Raw genomic sequence first — 23,586 nt, 5'->3', positions numbered from 1 at the left:
TGAGAAGTTTAAACCAATCAGAGCGCCAGTGAGTATTACCGGAACAAGAGGGAAATTCCACAGGTCTCAATAGTCAAAGTACATTTTATGCATAACTGCTACGAAACTGCTATGAACAACACAGACAAGAGTGGATGTATTTGTTTTTATTTTTATTTTATTTTTATTATCACATTATAAATAGAATAGAAAAATATTTCCATGTAGTGAACATTGTCAGCCTCTTTTTCCATTCACACTTCATCATCATCATCATACATCATTCACAACAGAAACGCATTCTGTGCACAATCAAAATGTACTGTATGTAATGCAGAATTTCCTTCAAAAACACAACAAATTAGAAAGTGCAATGTCAAATGTGCATCATAACTTTTCACATCATCATTATACATACATGCAGAGATGTCACAACACGATTAATGTCAGTTTTGGGCCATAGCGGATAAAGAAATTCTACTCTGTATCAGCATAGTTGCTGTAAATGTCTCTGGCTCCAGCAGTGAGTGATCGCACTGATCCAACTGGCTGCATATGGTGAGCTGTGGGAAGTTTAAACAAAGACCGATCTTCCCTTTCCAGATTGTTTTGCTTGAGTGGCCAAGTCAAGTAAAACGAAACAAAACTTCCCAATAAAAGCACAAGTTAGAGAAAAGCAAAATAAATGGCCTTTTACAACATTTCACATATATAAACGCATTTGAATTTTCGTATCCCGAAAATCATCTTGTCCCGCCTTGACAAGAAAGGGTGAAGAGGGCATTCCACAGAGGCACTGTTAATGTTATAAACAACAGCTGTGCTTTTCCTTCATTGACAGGTCAAATACCAAAGACACTGAATATTCCATATAAATACAGTCCATAATGACAAATCTGACTTAAAAACAGTAATGGGATATTTTTTGCAACTTTGTGAAAAACAACAAAAAACTAAACACAAATAATCTAAAATAAAATCCTATAAATAATAAAATGGTCGTCATATTTCTTTATGAAGAGGTTACTTCTGTATAATCGTTCATAAAAATAATCTTTATTTTTTCCAATAAAACAACCATCTATGTCAACATTGTCTTGTAACTGGCCAATACATGTAATTAGCCACTCTAAGTGTACCAAAAAAGCACATTTCAGATTACATGTTTTCAGAATAACCCGGTGATACAGTAAGCAACACGACTGGTCCTCTGAATGAGTCCGTGCTTCCAGTCGCCAGTCAGGATTTTATTTCGTGTCTCATCCCAAAGACAAAGGAAGTTGATTCACAGATGTAAATGATTAACAGGTGTTCTGTCTCTGTTTCAGCGCTGAGTCAGTGCAGGCGTCCGTAATGACTGCAGGCCTGGTTGAACATACAGTGGTATTCTATTTTAAGTCCTCACCACTGATTGTGTTTCTCTGTCTGAGGGGTAAGCCAGAATGAGTCATGTAGTGTCAGTGTAGCTTCATTACAACAGGCACAGGCCTGCCGAGGACATCTTGATTAGAACTGAGGAGACGATTGATCTGTGTTAATGAAGTAGGTGGTGAGTTCCCCTTTGCCCTTCACGTTGACCACTCCTCTGAGAGTGACATTGTATCCCACACTCTGGACCATCTGGGCTGTCTCATCCGTTACCTGAAAACACATAAAAGGTTCATATGTTCAAATATATCCTGTTTATTCTTGAACAACCCCTGATCTGCCATTCCTTTAACCCCTTTCATCCCTTCACTTCCACCCCTCTAAACTTCCATCAGGTTCCCTCTAGATTTCTTGTATTAATTAAGGCGATGGTCTTGTAAATGCAGCACATATTGTATTTCTCATGTACCAGAAACATCTCTTTTACTCACCTGTATCTTGTCCAGCACTCCTGTGCTTTCCATCCTGCTGGCCACATTAACAGAGTTGCCCCAGATATCATACTGAGGTTTATGGGCTCCGATAACACCCGCAATGACTGGACCGTGGTTAATTCCTGCAGGTAAATAACAAAGATGAATTATTAAATATTTCTAAAGACAGATCATAAATCTTGAAATTGCCACATAGCACGTTTGATCAATGGCCCTTAGTTCTTTGTGAAACATATTAAAAATCTTGTATGATTCATAAACTGAAATATATCCTGATAAATGAACACACAGGCAACCTTAGATTAGACTCTACCTTTTAGTGTTGAGACAAGAAAATGAAAAAAGTTTAAGATTGTTTTTAGATTTAGTACTAGTTTTCTTGCAAACACTACTTCCTATCATTATTCATCCAGAACAGACTCACCGATCCTGAGTTTGAAGCTGTTAAAGGAGTGTGTGTTGATGAGCTCCAGTTTGGCCATCAGAGCGATGGCAAACTCCACCATGGAGCGAACATGGCTGTAGGACATCTCTAATTTCTGTAGGGGGAGCCAGAGGTCAAACTATTATTTTGCTCATTAATTAGACAGACATTTATTTCCAACACTCCATTCCAGTGAGGTTTTTATGTCCTTGTATTTATAGTAGTAATAGTATACCAGCTCAATGCACTTAAAGGACACAAACCTTTGTTTCATCAACAGGTGACTGTGTCAGCCCTGCAGCTGCCATGTAAGTGCTGCCGATGGTCTTAATCTTCTCCACTGAGGAGAATTTAGGCTTAGAAAGAAGCTGTGTGGATGAAACACAAGAAGGTGGACATAATTATAGCTGTAGACAGAGACAAAATGTCCCGAGCGGCCGATGCTGACAGTGAATGTTAATCCCATTGCGTCGCCACAGCATTCTCTTCCTCATACCTCATCAAAGTCTGATATGATTTCGTTGAGGAAGCGCAAACACTCCAGACCGTCCCTGTTGACGCTGCTCTCGCTGTAAAACTCTTTGAACTGAGGCACCGATGCGAACATCACACACACGCAGTCACATGACTGACTGTACAAGTCCTGGAAACGAGTTTTGGGAGAAAAACACCAAGAATACAAAGTTATGTCCAATCTGCAGCCGTAAGTCTTAAGTCAGATGACCAACCCATTCATATAATTTGTGTACATGAGTCTATGAATGGTTTTCTAACAACGTGAAAGATTCAAGTGTAGTTTATACAGGTGCACTATATGTGGGTCAGTAATGAATCTTTTTGAGTTTTGTTGTACTTACTTGGTTGCCAACTGTTTTTCCCATGAACGAGGCAGCGACGTGGAGCGGCAGGACGTTCTGAAGGAGCAGCTTGTTGACGTTCTCCATGGTCTCCATCTCGTCTCGTTCTGTCTGGAAGCAACGCTCCAGCAGGAAATCTACACGGCAGCCCAGCTCATCCTGACGGAGTAACACAGGCACAGGTCAAATGTGTACAAACATACCTGGACTTGGATGACTTTTTTTTTTTTTAAATTACAGTAAAAACACACACCTGTCTGGCCAGTATGAGGCACACAATGTAAAAAATGACGAGCCAAACTCCAGACATGATTAGAGGGTCCTTCAGCACACCAGGCCTGTAATAAAACACATATTTAAAGTTATTCTTTGCAAGTTACTAAACCACTAACCAGATTCCATTACCTATTTCCTCAAACAAGAGTGTCTTGTATGTCAAAGTTAATTGGACTTGCACCCCCGGGGAGGCATCTGTCTTTAGAGAACTGCTGAATTAATGATGGTGATCTGAAACTCCAGACAAGGATTCACAATCTGGGCTCTTAGTGATGGACAAAAGGCAGGAAACCTAACACCTAGGCTGAGCAACGCAGAGACTGTGTGGCGACTGGAGAGTGGGAAATGAATGAATGCGGAAAGTTTTGTTTTCCAGGATAACTGGGAGCCTGTGAGACTGTGTGGACACCTAACAAGCGTCAACATTTTACAGTAGACTGAACAGCCACAACATTAAAACCACCGCCCACTGAAGTGAATAACATTGATGATCTTCGTGATGTTCTTCTAGGAAACCTGGGCCCTGGCGTTAATGCGGATGTTACTTTGATCAAACCACCACGCAGCACGCCCCAAAGGCAACAGAAATTACAATCCATGTGATGGAAAAGAAAATGTGAGACCAGACTACCTTCTTCCATTGCTCTGTGGTCCAGTTTTGATGTTCACATGTCCACTGAAGGAGCTTTCAGCAGTGGACAGAGTTCAGCATTGACGCATTGACTACTCTGCAGCTACACAGTCCCTATCACAAACTGTGATAGTCTGTCAGAACTGTCATTTACTAGGAATGCTGAATTATCTATGTATTGCTATACTGTGATGAATACTGTTAGTATGGATCACTTTTCTTTTCAAAATAAGAAAAAACACACCTGTACTTATGGCTAATTTTCTTTCCTCGAAGTTAACTACTTAACCCATTCAGGCCTAAACACTCTTCTGTAAACCCCCTCTCAAAACCTGAGGTTTTTCAGAATATATCAACACTTAAACCTTAATTTCTCAGGCTCTGTAGCAGATAAAAACATGAGATAAAAAGCATTTGACAGCTTACTTCTTTGGCTTTCAACTTGACTGACTTGCTAGGGCATAATCTTCAAATGCATTTTTTTTAAAAATCAATAAACACCAAAAATTTTGAAAATTTTGAAAATCAGTAAAGATCTATTTTTTTAATTACTTCGTCAATATCACTTCCTTCACTTGAGTCAGCCGTGACGGATCGCTAGCACGGTGTTTAAAATTTTCAATCAAAACATACTCCACGTGTAGGCTTATTTCGACCAATCACAAAGCGTTTTATTAGTCGCATGAGTTTAAAAAAAAATCCCTAAGCATCTCTGTCACTCACCCAAGAATATTTCAGCCAATCACAGTGCATATAATTGGCCATGTGCCTCGAAAAAGACGACAACGCTCAAAATGACACAGCCGCGTTTGCCGGCCTTAATGGTAACTACGCATAGATGCGTGATCCGGTCTTAAAGGTAAACACGCACAGATGCGTGATCCGGTCTGAATGGGTTAACAGAAAAAGACCTGCTTACAAAATGTGTCTTCATTGTTGTTAAGCTTGACAAAGCTTGCATTCCATTCTTTCACTTTTTACAGCTCAACCAAAATCACAACACGGCTGTTTCCTGCTACCGTTTCCAGTACATGCATCCCCTGGTGTTTAACAGTCCCAACATATGCAGTGCTACTTACCTGGTCTCATTGTAAAGCAGTGTAACCAGACACGCGGACCTGGGAGCGTAAACGTCGAGGAAGAGGGCAAGGTAGACCACCACAGCAAGGGTGAGCAGCAGCACCTTCACAGATAAGGACGTTCTGATGAACACGATCACTCCCAGCATGGCCAACAGGCAGCAGTACAGGTAGTACTGGAGGTGACATTAAAGGACAAGTGTCAGTCTGACATATTAGGAAAGATTACACTAAACCTATAAAGGAGATTACAGTAAAATTAAAATTAAGATTTCAGCTAATAAACTTTAAAAAGACTAAATAAAATAAATGGTTTTTTGGAGGAATTTTCAAATAAAGGATTTATTTATAATTTTAGGTGTACTCACAGGCACAGTATAGAGTCTGAGAGCCTCTAACTCTGTCTTGTTGGTGATTGAGCTACAGTTTGTGCCTGGGAGGAAGATCTGGCAGGAACAAGAAAGAACACAAAATTAAGCACAACAGAAAACAAAAATTAAAATTCCTTACTGAATTAAAACAAAAAAGTAAACCGGATGCTGAAATAACTGTAAAGGGAGCATACAATGTTTAGGAAGGCCATCAGCAGGGTGAGGAGCACACAGAGGGTGACCACAAACAGCCGTACCGCCGCCCTGGTGGAGAGGCCACGGGACAGCCCAGATATCCACTGGACACTCAACGGCATCTTGGAGCGCCATTTCTGAGAAGACCAAAAGCATGTGAGTTTATATTGATAATCTGTGCAATAGGAAAATAGAATCTCTTTATAACCATGTAAACACTTGATCTGACTGTCTCTCTCTGGCTGGAATAAAGCCATTCTTCCTAACCAGGGGAAACATCAGGTGATGTGATGTGAGTCCAGTTAGAGGCCGGTTAGAAAGAGGAATGAAACCGGAATTGAGATGGATCCATCTTTTTCTATTGAATGAATTCAATATTGTCAGTAAAGTTTTGCAGTTAGCCTGGAAGCCAGATCAACTTCACAGTGCAAACATTTTTTTTGTGGCGGACAATCGCTCAGGGGTCACTTCACTGGGAACTGATTTTGCTCTGGATCTGCCGAGCCAATCAAATCGTTTGGGTGGGTTTACAGCAACTCTGTCATACACGTCATCTGATCACCATGGAGATGAATTTGTTTACAAAATTACCAAATGGGCCTGATTAGTTGTAGGACTGTCCAATTGTGTATTATTTTCTCCGTATCATTTAAAACACACCCCATAATGAAATCTCCACTGACTCTGATCACTGTTACTGTCACTTTTCAGTCACTCTTTCCACTAATCCTGAATATATGCTACCGGAGCAATACTTTTTGTTTTCACTTTTGATAAGACAATCTGTCTATTTTATGGTCAACCACATGTGTTCGTTTACCTCCAAGTATCCGGTGAAAGAAATGGACAGAAGCAGCACCACCACTGGGAAGGATGCACCGTAGGACACAGCCAACTCAAAGTTCCTGGAAGGAGTTAAATTGAAGAATATAAAACACTTCATTAATTCAAATGGATTAAGATATTTCTTTGTGAGCTGGCAAGAGACTTGACGCCAAGCTTGTGACAGCCAAAGTTTGTTTTAGTTTTATGTGAATGGCTCTCAATCACAGTGTGGTCGCGTGAATGAATATGACAAACTCACTTTTCAGAGACGAGCATCTGGACAGTGAACAGAGTTACAAAGATGTAAGCGTTGAAGCTCACTGAGTGGTGCAAGCCCTTCACGCCTGAAAGGCGGAACTGGAAAACAAATTGCAAAGTAGCTTAAGAACATTACACTGATCGTTTATACAAATAAACACTCACCTGCCAGTTCATTAGGTACACTTGTGAAAAGAAATGCATTCTAATATAACAGTTTTCATACTGAAGGATGCTGTTTGTAGTACTATTTAATTGTATTGTGTTGTACTGACAGCATAGACTGTATAAATATGGACAGCATGTCCCCGCTTCCTTGCATTGGCCAAACTGACACTATCTTCCTGGGGATACGGGCGGTGCCATCTTGCGACTTGCGGAAATACAGTCTGCGCAGTACTGTCCAAGAGTGGAGCCACGTGGAGCCACAATATCGTTGACACTTCAGCCAGACTCATTCACATTTCGTTAAATATACATTGTACTTATTTTAAAAATTTTTTTTTTTTTACAACTCTCAGGGTCGCCATTATGTCACATTCTGTTTCTATAGTGTCATATAACTTAATTTGGCCCAAGTCCCATCCACTAACATGGAGGAGGTGGAGCTTATAACCTATACTGCAGCCAGACACCAGGGGGAGCTCTACTAGCTTTGGCTTCACCTTTGAGGAGCTGTCCATGTTTATACTGTCTATGACTGACACATGTTTCTATTATTTTGACAACCCCACCATAGTCAGTGGCCAACGCTAAATAATAGAAACACTTTAGTGTCTAATTCAGTCCATTTTAACAGCAGCAAAACTACATCCTCGAAAATGATCATCCAGTTGGATTACCACCTTTCTGATTTCACCACAAACTGAACATTAGAACAGTCATGAAGAAAAGCAGGACTGTTACATTAGATTGCATTTGGTTTTACAAGTGTACCTAACATTGTGGCAAGAGAGTGTAAATCCAGCACAACACAACACAACACTGTCATCTTAGAGGTGGGAATCTATGTACCTGTTTCTCCAAGGAGAGGTCGTTGAACAACAGTGTAAAACAGTTGAGCTTCTTTGCTCTTCTCCTGAACAACAAATGAAACGAGTGATCAGATCTCTAACTTTGTTTATGAATATCAACAGAGCCATCAAAAGTCCAACAAGTCGTATTTCTAAATGATTATTAACTGGTCTAAAGAAGCAAAATGGCCTTGGTAAATGGCCTTGTTTTTATATAGCACTTTTCTACCTATTGGTACTTAAAGCGCTTTACAGCCACAGACGCATCTACCCATCTACCCACTAACCCTCTGGTTCGTGGACAACCCGCTCTACCACAGCTGCCAAAAATCAGAATAAAACTTACTCCGCAGTGTCCAGTGTGTCCAGTGATCCTCTAACGTGATTATCCACCACCAAACTGGGACAAAAGAAGAACACATTAAACTCAAAAAAGTATAACCAGCTTTTTTATACTTACATGGTAAATAAGAGTAGTTAATTTATTATACTGTTTGACTGGTCCATGGTACGTACCAGTTGGGGTTGTCCTGACAAGTTAGTCTTTCCTGAATAAAACACACAAACACACTGTCAGAGACTCTTGACTCAAATCTACACAAGAGAGGTGTGAGTACAGTATTTAGATACATAGTTCATGAATATGAAAGGAGGAAGTAAGTAACGAGGAGGAAAGAAGCATGAGCACATACTGCAGACGCCTGTGCTGTGTGGGTCGTGACAACACTGGTGGGGTGGATTTGCTTCTTGGAGGGTGTGGCGTCAGGGTTGTTCAGGCCTGCGAAGGGGTTGATGGTCTCCCAAGACTGGAGGTAAAGAGACATCCGGACCGACGCCCGCTGCCTCTTCTCTCCTGGTGCCTGAAATGAACACAGAAATAATTATATCTTAAAACATGAATGTTATCAGAGCAAAGTTTGATTTCCAAAAATCTCTTTGGCTCTTTTATTTGGGCTCCTCACAGACGTGCAGACACCTACCAGCCTATGTTGGTTGGAAATTCTATCTTTCTTCTGGGGGTCAATCACCAGGTATGTTTTTCTTCCTTTAAGAAGAGAATCCCTACTCGCCCCGTCCCCCTCCTCCACTTGGTATTCTCCATCCAAGTGTTGCAGCGTCTCCTCTGTGATATGGACTCGCCTGTTTGTAGCATTAATATCAAAATAGACAAATACTTTTTATAAAACTGGACCTATTGCCTTATCTGTTTATCGAAGCTTTTTAGCTTTGAATTATCTCTGAGCTGAACATTTTGAGACTTTCTCACCCAGGAAGTCCTCCAGATTCCATGTGATTGGCTAAAGTAACGTCATGTGACCACACATCGTACTGCCACTTCTGCAAGCCGATCACGCCAGAGAGAACGTTGCCGGTGTGAACGCCGACCCGCATGTTGATCTCAACCCTGGTCGCCTTCCGCAGATCACTAGGAGAAAAAACATCTTGCTAATGTCTGGCACTGCTGTTTTTTCTAAATTGTACCCATTGAACTAACTCCACAAAAAATGAAGAAATATATGATTATACATGGATGTAAAACTAGTTGAAAGTTGTCTCTGAGTAACTGTCCCACTAGTAAAAAAGTTCTTCATGTCAGTCAAACTATGCACTGTTTATGATTGATTTTTTAAGTGTAAATTAAGATTCAGAGAGGTAACGTAAGACCAGAGGTTGCGCTAGACTTTTTCGTTGTCTGTCATTTTGACTGACAGGGTCATAAAAATCCCGTCATAACCTATTTTTAACCGTCACTTTAATTTTTTAAAATGATAATAATAACATATTCAATAGCATTTTAGTTTCATTCATTTTTAATTAATAGTCATAATATTTAATATTCATTCATTCACTAAATGGTAAAAACAAAACAAAAAAAAATGTTTGGGCTGCTGACACGTCTTGTCCGTACTCAGACTGGGACTGCTAGCGCTGACAGCTCCAGCGGTTTCTGTGCTCACTGCAACATGCTTTGCATTTAGATGGCACCGTGGGGTTGAAGTGCTTCGGATGTATGCAAACTCGAAGCACAACAACTCCGCTTTTATCAAGGCTTCCATCAGGTAGTTTTTTTTAAATAAAATTTGCCTTCCATCAGTCCTAGCAACTTGCTTTCATCCGATTAGAGACAAGAGCCAATTAATAACACCCCTGACCACCAAGTGGTCAGGGGTGTGAATTGCAATCTGTCAAAATGACGGATGGCCTTCAGGTCACAGTTTAAGAAAAACGGTCAATGATGGTAAATATTCGGTTAACGCGACCCCTGCGTAAGACATTTCTGACAAATTTAAAATTGGAAGAAAAACTAAGACAATCTAATTGACAGGTGACAAGAAACAAAGAGGATTTATACAAAAATCTGTTTCTCATTCATCTTTCTGTACTTCACAGAAACTTAAAGCAGAGTTAATAATCTATTGACTAGTATCTGGAATAGTCAAACTAAAATCATAGCAAATTTTAATATTAACTCTTTGGATGAAGAAATAAAGTTCAGATTGAATCTGAATAAATATAATTAGGAGCTGTGCCGTTTACTATATCATAAAGTTATCTGTTGTGGTCCATTCATATAAGGTATTACAGTGGTTCCACGTTTTACAACTGTGAACTTTCAGCTATTATATACAGAGTAGTTTCCGTTGTAGATAAAATAAGCGTGTCACAGGAGCTATGAGGAAGTACAGAGTATGCGTCATCAAATGCAAAGTAAGACAACTGACTTGTTGTTCCAAAACTGGGAGCAGAAAATATAGAAAACTAATTTCTATATTTTAAATGAAATAACAACAGACTCCAAGAGGCTTCACATGCGTGCAGAGGAGGAAATAAATCAGAATACCAACTATATCTCTATGAACTGACCCGATAGCAGTGCACATGTCCAGGCCCATCTGAACACAGTTCTTGGCGTGGTCGGGAATGGGATCAGGCAGACCAGACACACAGTAGTAGCAGTCGCCCAGGATCTTAATGCGAAGACACCCATTATCCTACAGAGGAGGAAAGAGTGAGCTCACACGTTAACGTTTTCTTTGTGAAGAAATAACATTTGTTTATTCTGAGCTGGATGTGCTGGTGGTTTCACCTTGGCAATGTCGTCGAATTTGCCAAAAAGCTTGTTGAGCACAGCAACTAGCTCCTCTGGGGAGCAGGTACTCGCCAGCTTTGTGAAGCCCACGATGTCTGCATATAGGATGCTATAAAGCCCCAACACAGACACACACACGTATTAGACATGTATTAATCACTTGAAATAAATACAATAGATTGAAGACAAATGTACGAATCTCTCACTGCGAACATACTTACATCCCATACTACAATTACCAATTAATCCATGACTTAAACCAAGTGGCAAATCAGTACAAATATAAGAGATTAAGCTACAATAAACATCTTTATAAAAGGGATCATCACCTGACATCTTTGTGCTGCCGTATATAAAGGCTGTGAAAGTTGTGGAAGTTGGATTCATTCTCCGTTTCACTCTTGGGCTTGGACAACCTCTTTATCACCTCCGTTTTCAGCTCCACAGCAATGTACCGCGGCAACACCGACAACAAGAGCTGCTCCTGTCGCCAAGGGGACATAAAGGATGGAAGTGAGTTCTGAGATTCTGGTATTCGATTCCGTTTCTTATGGAGGAGACAATCTGCTGGCAGCGGCCGTGAAAGAAATCACTGGCCATCGAAAGCCTCCTTGAAACGGTGCCGTTTTTACTCAGCAGATAACGTTTCATCGGTTTGTTTACTTGCTGTGAATAGTGTCCATTTGGGGTTTGCCTATTCTGACGCTACTGGGCTTCAGACAAGTGAATGATTAATCTATTGGCCTAATAGCATGAAAAGCATACAGAGACCAAACCGAGACTGTACAGAGCCCTGTACAGAGTGATTACACGGTTTAAATTCAGAGATTATTAGACTAGCTGCCCAGAGAGAACAGGAGAAGTACATTTCTGTGAAAATATCCACTTGAACAAACAATCACATTAAAATTTATTTTAAATGTTTTAGATTATATTTAAATCAAAACAATTGCTTACATCTGCTTCTACATCTCTGCATTTGCTATAAAACTAAAGAAAATGAACCTCTTGGCAGATACTCTCATCTGTTTTCAGATGCACTATATTGTGATCTAGTCCTAATTTGATAGGCTGGGATGGAATGCATGAAATGGACGATTCAATCAATCATACTGAATCAATACTGTTTAGTAAGCTGGAGGTTCAACCTGCTGATATTTCCTTATTTCCTTCTGGGAGCGTATGGCGCTGAACCTCTCTCTCTTCTGATTGGACAGCCTGAGGTCGTGCTCAGTCGTCCACAGGTGAAAAACCCCGAAAGCGTTCACGCAAACGAAGAGCACGGCGTTGGCCACCAGCTGTAGTAAAAGGAGAAGAGATAATCGATTACTTATTCATTATCCCCTAGCCGTTTACACAGACAGACCGCTTTCGTGACTGCAGAAATTGGACTTCTCTGTAAGAGTATCAGGCTATAAAGATGATTTACATTTTTTTCTGGTGGCACTAACACCAGCTAGTCGCAAACTACAAAAGGCTATTGTGCAGGCTGACTGAAGCAACATGCAACATTTGAATTTGGACACTTTTTTTAGCAAATGCAAAAGCTGCATCCCTCTAAAAGGGAAGATTATTTGCAAGTTCATTCCCACATTTCCATTTGAAGCTTTATAGCTGGCACCAGTTGTGGAAATTAACTGTGATTATTGCACGTTTTAAATGTTTATTATACATTTTCCATTTGGTGGTGAAACTATTCAACGTCAAAACATAAGTTCTAATATAGGAGACTTTACCTGCACAGCTAGATCTGGTGTCTCTGGGCTGGTGACGGGGACGTAGGTGCTGATAATGATAATGTGTGAAAGACTGGTCCCTATCCCAACTATGAGGGCCCAGGACAGAGAAAGAGGCAGCACAGTGTACACACTCAGAGAGAGGAAGAGGAAAAACGCGACCTGAGAAGATAAAAGATAAGAATTTCAGATAAGCCCTCTAAAATAAACTCTAAACCTTTTTCTGGATCCTTCTCACCTGTTCCCACGTTGTAACAGGCCCTCCAGTGAAGATGAAGACAATGGCGGTGACGTACAGAGTCCCCCAGACGAAGAGTGCCAGCGCCCCTCCGCATCGCCTCACCGTGGCCAGCCAGGGCAGGCAGACGAGCAGGCCGGCACTCAGACAGAGAACCACGCACACCACCGACAGAGCGCCGACGTGGACATCGATGTTCTGTGCAGGGATGAGAGAGGAAAACTAAAAATTAGTCTAGTCTTTTCATCATTTCCTCTGCAGCTAGATAAATGTTGTGTCCGCCTGGCTGTTAAAAAGCTGCTAACCTAAAATTAAATTCACGATCAGACGCTTCTGCAAAGCTTTACCTTACACTGTCCTGATTTGACTCTGCTGTTTACTATATTCACAAAAACCACCTGTCTGCGCGAAATTAAAATGCTTTTATTCATCAGACATGAAAGCCTCAAACAGGTGGTGCAATGTTTTTAATCTGCCTCTGCCATGTAAAGTAAAGGTATTTTTCCAACAGGAGCCAGGGCTGTGGTCATTTTTTTAATGCTTTTAAACGAAATACTACATTCTATTACCACCTTCAACCTGGTGACCTATTTATAAGTTCATTGGAAGAGAAGGAAACACTGAATGACTACAATTTCTTCTTTAAAAAACGTGCGACTAGTTACTGGAGGCTTAAACACAAACTTCATCTGCATTCTAACTCTATTGCATTTTTGTTTGTTTTGTATGTTAGACCAGGGGCTCCCAAACTTTTCCATGCCAAGGCCCCCCCAAACAGCATTAGCTTCTGGCCGAGGACCCCCTTTGCAAACCCACAGACAATGCTACAAAATATGCAGAGAAACGTCATCTTTTATAATGTTTTTTTTTTTTCCTCTTACTTTTATTCACTATTTAATAACTATTACATTTGTTTAGCGTAAGTGCTGCCTCATATTTTCTGATTTTAGCTGGCCAGGAGCTCTTAGTTTGTTTTTTTTTGCAGCAGTGTCCTCCAAGACAGGGCTGTTGGTCTGTTCCTTTGGTCTCTTTCTTGTCAAAAACCTGTCCATTTTGCGCTAGCTACATGCTAGCTACATGCTAGCTACATGCTAGCTACATGCTAGCTTGAGGAGCAAAGCAGCTTGATAAATGGAGCAAACCACAATGTCTACACAGATTATGAGGTCATGAATGATGTTTTGACTGGCAGGGAATCAGAAAGATGAGCATGGCAAATAACATTTAGATATGATATATATAAATGCGTTACAAGAAATGGTGGATAATTTTAAGAGAAGAACCTTCATATTCCCACGGCCTTGTACATGGACATTAGCTTACTAACCGTTGGTTGCCTTGGCGGCTTCTAGATATCATCAGTTGCCAAGCAGCTGTGTTCTCATGACTTACACCAAGCATTTTGTGTACACAACTTTCAATGTTGTAACCGCAAGCTTACAAGTTACTAAATTTACAAGTTAATCTCTGCATTTGAGCCATCCATTCTTTCACACAGCAGTGTGTACACTACTGTGTGAAAGAATGGAGCGGTGAACTGCCACCTGTGCTGCTCTTGTACACGGCGGAATGCGAACCTGCGACTCTTTGGTCCCAAAGCTGCCTCTCTAACCACTGCTGCACAACTCCTCCAAAACTAGTGACGAGCCCAACGCGGGGCTCGATACCCACAACCCTGAGATTAAGAGTCTCATGCTCTCTGGATTAAGCTAGCCTGGCTACCAGGTCTGTTTGAAGGCAGCGTTAGTGGACTGGAAAACATAAGTGATGATATAAATGTTCTGTTTCTTCTACTGCAGGCCTGTAATAGCTTTGGCATACCATGTACGTTTCCCTAGTTCCTCAGGTCAAATATGTCTTTTTAAAAGCAGGTTAATGCCGATGACCTATATCCATTTTGTGAGAAGTCTTGTGCTTCTGTTAGACAGCACAGGAATGTTATGGCGCTTTGGAAGAACAGGTTTCAAGTTCTGTGTCATTTTCTCTTTTGTTTCTTTGTAATGTGATTCTGTCAAAAACTCAAAAAAAAACAACAACTTAATATTGAACGGGCCAGCTATGCTTTTGCTCATTTACATCGATTTGGAGCCAGTGATTCATTCTGTTACCGATAAGCCACCCAAATGCGCAAACAAAACGCACACACAGACACTGCCTCACCCTTCCAGTTGTTGGAATGAGGACGATGATGACCACGCAGAAGAGCAAAGACAGCAACAGTCCAGACAGCATGGCTGGAGTCTCCTCCACGCACTGCAGAAAAGCCCGGTGGAAGGCCTGATAGCAGCAGCACACCCCCTCCTTCACACTCTTCCTGGACCGCGTGCTCTGCCTGTCGTCGCCCACATCCTCGCCATCCCACCTGACATCCATGACATCCCCAGCTCGGCTGTCTTTGAGTGAAACACGAGGGACTGTCTTGGAATCATTCCCGTCACTATTTAGACTATTTTCTGTGTCCAAGGTGGACGTGGACAGACTGACGGGAGAATTAGGGTTTAACCTTTCCAGTGAGTTTACATCAAGCTCAGATAACTCTTGGTCAAAGGTACCGGTGCTGACATTACTGCAAGCGTAAGCCGGGCCGGATTTTGAGCTGCTGTAGTCCGAATCACTGTTCACGTGCAATGAGGTGCTGCTGCCATTTTGTAGCTTATCAGAGGACGAGCCGACCGGGACATCACGATCCATATCCTGCGGGGTCACACATGTCCCCTTCAACAAAGAATTGGTCTTGAAAGGTTCAGGGGCCTGTGCTGTTTTTGCCACACCGACCTGCACAGACGCCTCGGACACACCGAGTCCTGGCTCATCACTTGCTTTTAAAATGTTTACATCACTGTTTTGTGCAGAGTGTTTTAAGAGACTTAAGTCATCAAGCTCCAAGATATCACCTCCGGAGTGTTTCCCCTCTAATTCACTGGAGGAGACAATAATGTCCGGCACTAAGGCCACCCGTGGTCCTTCTTCTCCAGCACTTCCCTTGTCCTGAAGACCTCGGGCCTCGTCTGGCATGGTGACCTTTCGCAGTCTCGATATGTCCCTTTGCTTCCCTTCTGTCAGCTCGTCTAAACGAAATATAAACTCTAATAGTTTTCCTTGTCAGGCATCGTCCAAGAACTTCAGAGTCTGAGACTGATCCAGAAAGAGTCCAGCTCCTCTGATTTCAGTACTCTGCCACAAAAAATCTCTTTCAGTGAAGATTCTTCCCAACTTCGCGGCGTCACGGTCCCAGAGATCGGCAATCAAACTGTGGCGTAACCTCCTCTGAAGACCGATGATCCACGCCGGGAAGAAGAGGAGTCTCCCTGCCAAAAAAGGGGATTAGCGTTTAGAAAAGTCACAAGTCAATCAGCAAAGAGTAAACAAAGCTAACACATCCAGATTTTTAGCTCTCTCTGACTTGCCAAAAAAAACGTCCAACGAAAAGAACAACAACTTGTACCTGCACATGGTTTTAATGCCATTTTAATGACATCTGACAGTCATTTCCCCATTATGCAAAAAACTTGTTAGTCTAGCTGCCGGCTCTTCCTCAGTAACCCCATTCAGGTGTGTACAGGAATGACATGCCTGTGACGCACCCTGTGCACATCAGAAACATTTTTTTCAAGCCACCACCTACACTCAGTGGTTTATTTTGATCTGGCTCTCGGTCGCTTTCTTCTTCTTCCTCCCTATCACCTGACTTTGTCAAAACTCTGTACACTCTGTACCTGATCGGCATGCAGGACATCACCTGCCTCACACTGCTCCAAATTGTGGGCTTAAAATATATTTTTAATCCGTCTCCTCTGCTGCAAATACATCTGATTTAACGGCAAAGTCGCACATGGATTACACACTAATTCACTTGATTCATACCGTTCACCCTGACTGACCTGTCCATCTAAACAGATTTACATATCCTTTCACATTAAATAACAACACTCTGGTTCCCTTTAAAACCAAAGCACTTCGGTGACTCTGTGCAGTAATAACAGTGCATTTATTGTTCTTTCTTGCGTGCACTACTGTTCCTCTGGTGTCCCTTTTCCCCTCTCTGCTGGTTTCACTACTCTGTTCTGCTTGTTTGTGAGACACTTTCCAAAAAGCGGAGGGGATTTTCCAAAACTTCTTTAGATCAGACTCAGTCCAGCGACACAAGATCTGCATATCCAACCATAAAAATAAAGCATTCTATTTTCTAAAGAACATAAAAGAATATTGATTAATCTGTGAAATACTGTGTCGACTAATCCCCTGGCATACCATTTGACTTCTGTAAAATGTGGGAAATAAGTAAAACATTGTCCAGCACAGCTATCAAGAGTCTCGCCTTGTCCGACTAACAGAATTCAACCCCAAAATGTTCAAGTTTTCATATAGAAAAGTGGATTAGGCTAATTTTAGTGACTGATTCAACCTTATTTGTGTGCTCTGAATACCACAAGCATGATCTTATTTCTTTGTATCGCTCATGGAAAACGTCTTCCAAGTTTAAAAACCTTGTTAAATCTACATGTTACATTAAAGTGAGTTTTAAAATCAGGTTTAAAAGTAAATTATGAAAACAAATCTTATCAGGGAAGAGGAACAAATGAATGACTGGGTTGACAAAGCTAAAACCTAGCTAGCAGTCTGTGGTGTAACAACACGTTTTTAAAGCCCACCTAAATAATTTGCAGATTTGCTGAACAAAACACTATGTAATTACAAGTGCAAAACATTAACTTCTTAATATACCTAACTTAACTTATTTGACATGTCAGGAATAATAAGTAGAGTTTAAAATAACTTTGTCTTGTTAAAATAACTGGTAACGTTGCTAATAGTTTTGCCATCAATATCATTGGTTCAATGGACATCACTCACTTACTTAAGCTAACTGTTAAAGAGACTAATTAAAAAAACAACTTTTATTTGACATAAAATATCTGGTTAAAAAAAAAGTAGAATCAGTAAAATTTATTTAAAAGAAGTTAAAGTGTTAATAAGATACGCTTACCTCATTGTTTATTAATGTTAACGTCCAACTCCCTGTCACTTTTGACGTTTGTCAGCTCCAACACTCGATTACAGTAATTTCCCCGTGCGGCTTTATCGCCCAGTTTCCTCCGTCATCTTTTTCTTGTTGTCAGAGAGTGGCTCACGGCCGCGTTTAAGGTCCACAAAGCGGCAAAAAAGTTCAAAAATATACCGATAAAATCTTCTTTTCTCTCTCAAAAAAAACCAAACAGTCGTTAGAAAAGTTCGCAGCTGCTTTCTGGCGCACGAGCCACTCTGTGTGAGGCTCGGGCGCGAGGCAGGTGAGCGAGGGAGTGAGTGAGTGAGGGCGGGGGCGCGGCCATGCGAGAGCGCGCTCTGGTCTAGCAGCTATGCAAATAAGATGGAGGTAAACAGAGAGGCAGAGGGATGGAGACAGAGGTCAAAGGTTACGCCACGGAGGACTGGATGCTGATGGGAGTTACTGGCGTTACTTTTACGGTTTTGTTTAGATTTGTAGGTGCATCTAACTAGAAATAAAGCTGTCCAATGCTGGGATTCATCAGTGTCGGTACACTGGAGGGATGATTATTTTTGAATTTGTTTACATCTTTTTGTCGCTGTTATTATCAACATGAATGCATCTGCGTACGGGAAATGATTCGATCTGCAGAAAGTTCCCAAGTCACTATACAAAGAAGACAAAATTGTGCAAAAGGAGGGAAAATGTTGTGCAAAAGCAAGGCAAGAATCGTGCAAAGACAATCCAAATCGTGCACAAGGCGAAATGCTGCTATGACAAGACAAAAACGGTGAAGACAAGACAAAAAAAGTGCAAACGTCTATTCAAACTGTGCAAAGACAATACAAAAATGGTGCAAACACAAGACAAGAATAATGCAATGCAATGCACAATGCAGAACAATGCAAGTGTAATGCAAAGAAATGGTAAAAACAGTGCAAAGACCAGGTAAATGTAGTGCAAAGAGAAGGTAAGAACAGTGCAAAGATAAGGTAAGAGTAGTGTAAAAACATGGCAAAAAATGGCAGACTGAAAATGACGCGACAAGGCAAAAAATAACAACAATTCAAAACTGGAAAGACAAGGCAAACTAGAGCAAAAGTTCGAACACAGTATAACAATCCAAATTATAAACAGGGCAAAGTTATTATAAATTATCTTCAGTCAGTATGCAATTGCAATTCTGAATGTCCTTCCAGAAGAATCCAAACTGGAAAATTCAGGAATAACTTAAAAAAATAAAAGTTTTTGTATCTTTCTGTTGTTCTAATATCAATAACATTAAAGCATTGCATTGTGCAAAATAGGCAGTCGAGTTGAAAATTTTTCAAAATGGTGCAAATGACAAGGCAAAATTGTGCAAAGTTTGGATTAAAACAGTAAAACGTCAAAAACAGAGCAAAGACAAGTCAAAAACTGTTCAAAGGCAACCAAAAACATGCAGATATGAAACATCAAAACAGTTCAAAGACCAGTGTTGGGCACGTTACTTTTAAAAAGTAATTAGTTACAGTTATTAGTTACTTCTCCCAAAAAGTAACTGAGTTAGTAACTGAATTACTCCACTGTAAAAGTAACTATTTACTTTTTGGGAGAAGTAACTAATAACTATAACTAATTACTTTTTAAAAGTAACGTGCCCAACACTGGTAGCGCATAGTTCTGACAGAAGCAGTGCAAATGACAAGAGACAAATTTTTAATCATGACAGTGCAAAGGCAAAGCAACACTATAGTGCAAAGACTAGATAAAAATAGTGCAAAAGTAAAACACTGCAAAGACAGGGCAAAAATGAGTGCGGATATGATAAAACCTGTGCAAATGAACAATTTAAAACTAGTGCAAAGACAAAATAGAACAGAACATTTAACCATATTATTGAACATATTGAAGGTTGAGTGGGTGTGGTGAAATGGAGGTCTGCATTTGAAATAGTCCTCTAGGGATGAAATGTATTTGAGATGCTGCATTCACTTTCAGTTTTAAGTAGATCTTGATTCAACTCTATGGTCATTTTTGAGCCTGTAATTTGTGTTACTGTTTTATGAACTATGTTTCTAATATTTTGGGTCTCTATAACAATGCCAGTCAATAAAGCAGGAGTATTTAGTTTAGTTCAGGGTTGTTGCTAATTGCAATAACTCAACCAGTGCATACAAAATACGGAAATATGTCATATAATGAATTCATCATTGTTAAAAGTAGTCATGAACACTATATGGACTTGAAAAGAAGTCTCTGTTTCCATCTCTGTCTCATTTTTTTCCAACACACGCTGCTTTATTGCTGTAGTAATATTTCCCTATATTGGCAAAGAAGCAAATTTTACAACATCAGCAAACACACACGGCCAGACTGCGCCGGGGAGGGAGCAGCCGCTGGTTTTATGGCCTTGTTGAGTCTCCATGATGAATCCCTGGCATTGACATCTGGTATGCGTGGACATTGTGATGATACTGAGTGTCAGATTTAAAATACTCCAAAGTATTGAAGTAAAAGTGACTGCCTTGACCGTCCCAGTGATCATTATGACCACCTTCCTAATATCGTGTCGGTCCCCCGCTGTGGTATCCAGCACCAAGACGTTAGCAGGTGAAGCCTCTGTAGGATCCAACAGATGCTTGATTGGACTGAGATATGGGGAAATTATGTCAGTCAGCACATTAGACTTGTTGTTGTGCGCCTCAAACCATTCCTAAACCATTTTTGATTTTTGGATAAAGTGTTATCCTGCTGAAAGAGGCCACTACCATAAGGGAATTTCCATGAAAGGGTGAACATGGTCTGCACCAATGGTTAGGTAGGTGGTATGTGTCAAAGTAACATCCACATGGATTTCAGAACCTGAGGTCTCCCTGCAGAACATTGACTAAAGCTTCACGCTGCTTTTCTTGACTTGTCTTCTAACCATAGTGCATCCTGATTCCATGTGTTCCCTAGACAATGATTCATCAAGCCAAGACACCTTCTTCCATTGCTCCAGTTGTGGTCCAGTTCTGATTCCCACATGGCCATTACAGGAGCATTAAGCAGTGGACGGGGGTGAGCGTGGACACCCTAACTGGTCTTCAGCCATGCAGCCCCATTCAAGACAAACTGTTATTCCCGTTTGTGTTCTGACATCTTTCTATCACCACCATCATTAACTTTTTCAGCAATTTGTTCTTTAATAGCTGATGTTGGGTCGCACTACCCAGTGTACGTCAATGAGCCATTGACGTATGTTGGGTAGTCCGTCGGTAGTCAGAACATCTTCAAAACTTAGTTCAGGGCCATGCCAGTTTTGAAGATGTTCTGAGCCAATCATCTAGCCATCACAATTTGTCAAAGTCACTTAAATCCTTCCAAATTGTTCACTTGCTGCCTGGTATATCCCATCCACTCGCTTCATCCCAGCAGGTGCGTGGCATTTCTAAATACAATAATGCACAAAACAAAGAGAACAATCTGGACACAACCCAACAGACAACACAATGGCAGCCAGTCAGAGAAGAACAGAATTTCAAAGCAACAAAAGAAAGTCAGCAGGAAAACAAGCCACTCAACAAACAGCACAGAGAACGCTGCAGTTAGGCATTCACCGACCATCATTTTCACTTTCTTTTCATCTTATTTCTTTTGGTGTAACTAACTTGGGTAAGTGTTAAGGCCTCTTAACCTCCTTACCCACCCAATCCAGGTAGTGTTGAGGTAATGAGTGGAAACATAACAGAGACAAATTTAGGTAGTTTCATGATGCTGTGCGTTTACTGCTGCAGTTTTTTAAGTCATTCAGGGACAAAGCATCACCAAACCAACAAAACACTGGGCAATTTGTGCTTAAATTCTCATGGAAGCCCTTATGTGCCAAAGACGAAATGTGTTTTCAACAGTCTTCACGAGAAATCAACGTTTCTTTTGGGTCAACAGGAGCAGCTTCCTGTTTCAGTCCTTTCCTAACTGTTGTTACAGTTTCATGTTCAAACCTCAAAAGAAGGAACTTCTATGCAGTAATATTATCAGCATTGACACGTTTTTTAGGTTTACCACAGCTGTAAAATAAAAGCTTGTTTTCATGTTCCTCCTCCATGTGTGAAGTTCAAAACCACACTGCTGTGATTCAACAGTTTGACTCTAATCAAACTATTGGAAAGCTTGATGACACCACAGGTAGTTTAGAAAAAAAGAGAAGCAGAGGGTAATGTTAACTACTAAAACAGAGCTCAAAAATAGGGTAAAGACAAGGTAAGAAAGTGCAGACAAAAAAAACTATACAAACAGGAACATGTCATTTCAAGGTTAGATTATGAGAATGCAAAAGCAAAACTGCAAAAATAAGGACAAAACAGAGTCAAATATGATGCAAAACAAAGCCAAAACAGTGCAAAAGGCAAGGAATATGTGCAAAGACTGTACAATAAAAGTGCAAAGGCAAATAAATGAGAGAAACAATTCAAATACGGTGCAGACTAAGCACAAACTTTGCAAAGACAAGACCAAAACAGTGCAAAACAAGGCCAAAAGGAGTGCAAAGACAAGGCAAAAATGGTGCAGACAAAACAAAAATGTTGCAAAGACTATGTAAAAAAACAAAAGTGCAAAGACAAGGCAAAAACCATGCAAAGACAAATTAAAAACCGTGCAAAGATGAAGCAAAAAGGATGAAAAAGCAGTGCACAACAAGAGAAAAACAGTGCAAAGACAAGCAAAACGGTGCAAAGACAATGCAAAAACAAGGAAATGACAGTACACAATAAGAGCAAAACAGTGCAAGGACAAGGCAAAAGGAGCACAAATGACAAGGAACAGGTGCTAAGGTTATTCTAAAATGTGAAGGCCAAACCAGTGCCAAGACGAATCAAACGGAATGCAAACGACAAGGAACTAGTCGAAAGATTAGATGACTGCCAGCACAAAAACAGAGAATGTCAAGTCAAAAGCAGCGCAAACACAAAAAAAGTGACGATAGGATAAGAAATAGTGCAAAGACAAGGCAAAAATGGTGCAAAGACAAGGTACAAGGAGAGCAAATGACAGTGAAGAGGCGCAAAGATTAGAGGAAAATAATGCACAAGTAGGCAACAAGATATGATGTTTATGATCATAATGTCGAGGAATCTGTCCTGCTGTTTTTCTAGCATGTATTTCAGTTTTCTTTGCCTTTGTCTGCTTCCTTTCTCTCCATTGTGACTCCTTTGCCAGAGCAGATCAAAATGACAATACAGTCTGTTTATTGGTGTTTATACAGCAAAGCCTTAACGTAGAATGACTTGTTACTTCTTTTAGGCTTCACAGAGGTGCACTTCTCTGTCTGAAAATAGATTCATAATAAACCGGTTAGGTGAGGTGTTGAACAATAGCGATAATAGACAGCACATCTCTTTTATTTTGAGTGAACAGGGCGGAGGGAATTTTCACACAAGCTTGACACATAAAAAGAGGCACCGAAGGCAAGCTAATTAACTTGCGTGGTATGTAATTAATATTCACGTGTCTACGGATGCCTTGTCTCTGCAGAAGTTTAAATCAGTGAGCGGGTGGTGACTGTACAGTTGGTCTGATCGGCCCTTTTTAAAACCAGTTTAACACCTTTGCGAGTGATACAATGATGGAAAAGCACAGATAAACTCAAGGCCCAGGAGATAATCTAGTAAATAAAATTATCACGTGAAAGTGTTTGGTCCTTATGGAAGTACATTGCTGCCCAAAAAACAATTAATAAAAATTTCATTATGACTAGAAAGCTGTTAAAAATGAATGAGTCAGTATCTAGTTTTTGTCTTTT

The 23,586-nt window shown here is 40.6% G+C and overlaps 1 protein-coding gene across 1 annotated transcript; it reads right to left on the bottom strand.

Moving 5' to 3' along the window:
* Positions 1-173: 173 nt before the first annotated feature.
* LOC311488351 (adenylate cyclase type 2) lies at positions 174-18,136 on the bottom strand. The gene is made up of 26 exons (XM_084544992.1): positions 17,823-18,136; positions 14,996-16,143; positions 12,836-13,033; positions 12,598-12,759; positions 12,010-12,159; positions 11,191-11,345; positions 10,859-10,970; positions 10,636-10,763; positions 9,038-9,196; positions 8,751-8,910; positions 8,463-8,630; positions 8,287-8,318; positions 8,117-8,170; positions 7,772-7,835; positions 6,759-6,856; positions 6,495-6,579; positions 5,674-5,811; positions 5,477-5,554; positions 5,109-5,284; positions 3,376-3,460; positions 3,123-3,281; positions 2,762-2,908; positions 2,529-2,633; positions 2,266-2,380; positions 1,839-1,963; positions 174-1,620 (listed from the first exon to the last, which is right to left on the bottom strand). Exons 2-26 carry the CDS (start codon positions 15,848-15,850, stop codon positions 1,486-1,488), a joined length of 3,843 nt encoding a protein of 1,280 aa, XP_084401118.1. The 5' UTR covers positions 15,851-16,143; positions 17,823-18,136; the 3' UTR covers positions 174-1,485.
* Between the last annotated feature and the right edge of the window lie 5,450 nt (positions 18,137-23,586).

This window comes from Chelon labrosus (assembly GCF_963514085.1).
Source record: "Chelon labrosus genome assembly, chromosome: 1".
Classification (NCBI taxonomy): Eukaryota; Metazoa; Chordata; class Actinopteri; order Mugiliformes; family Mugilidae; genus Chelon; species Chelon labrosus.
The sequence above is the reverse complement of the archived record's forward strand: the minus strand, read 5'-3'. Positions and strand labels throughout refer to the sequence as shown.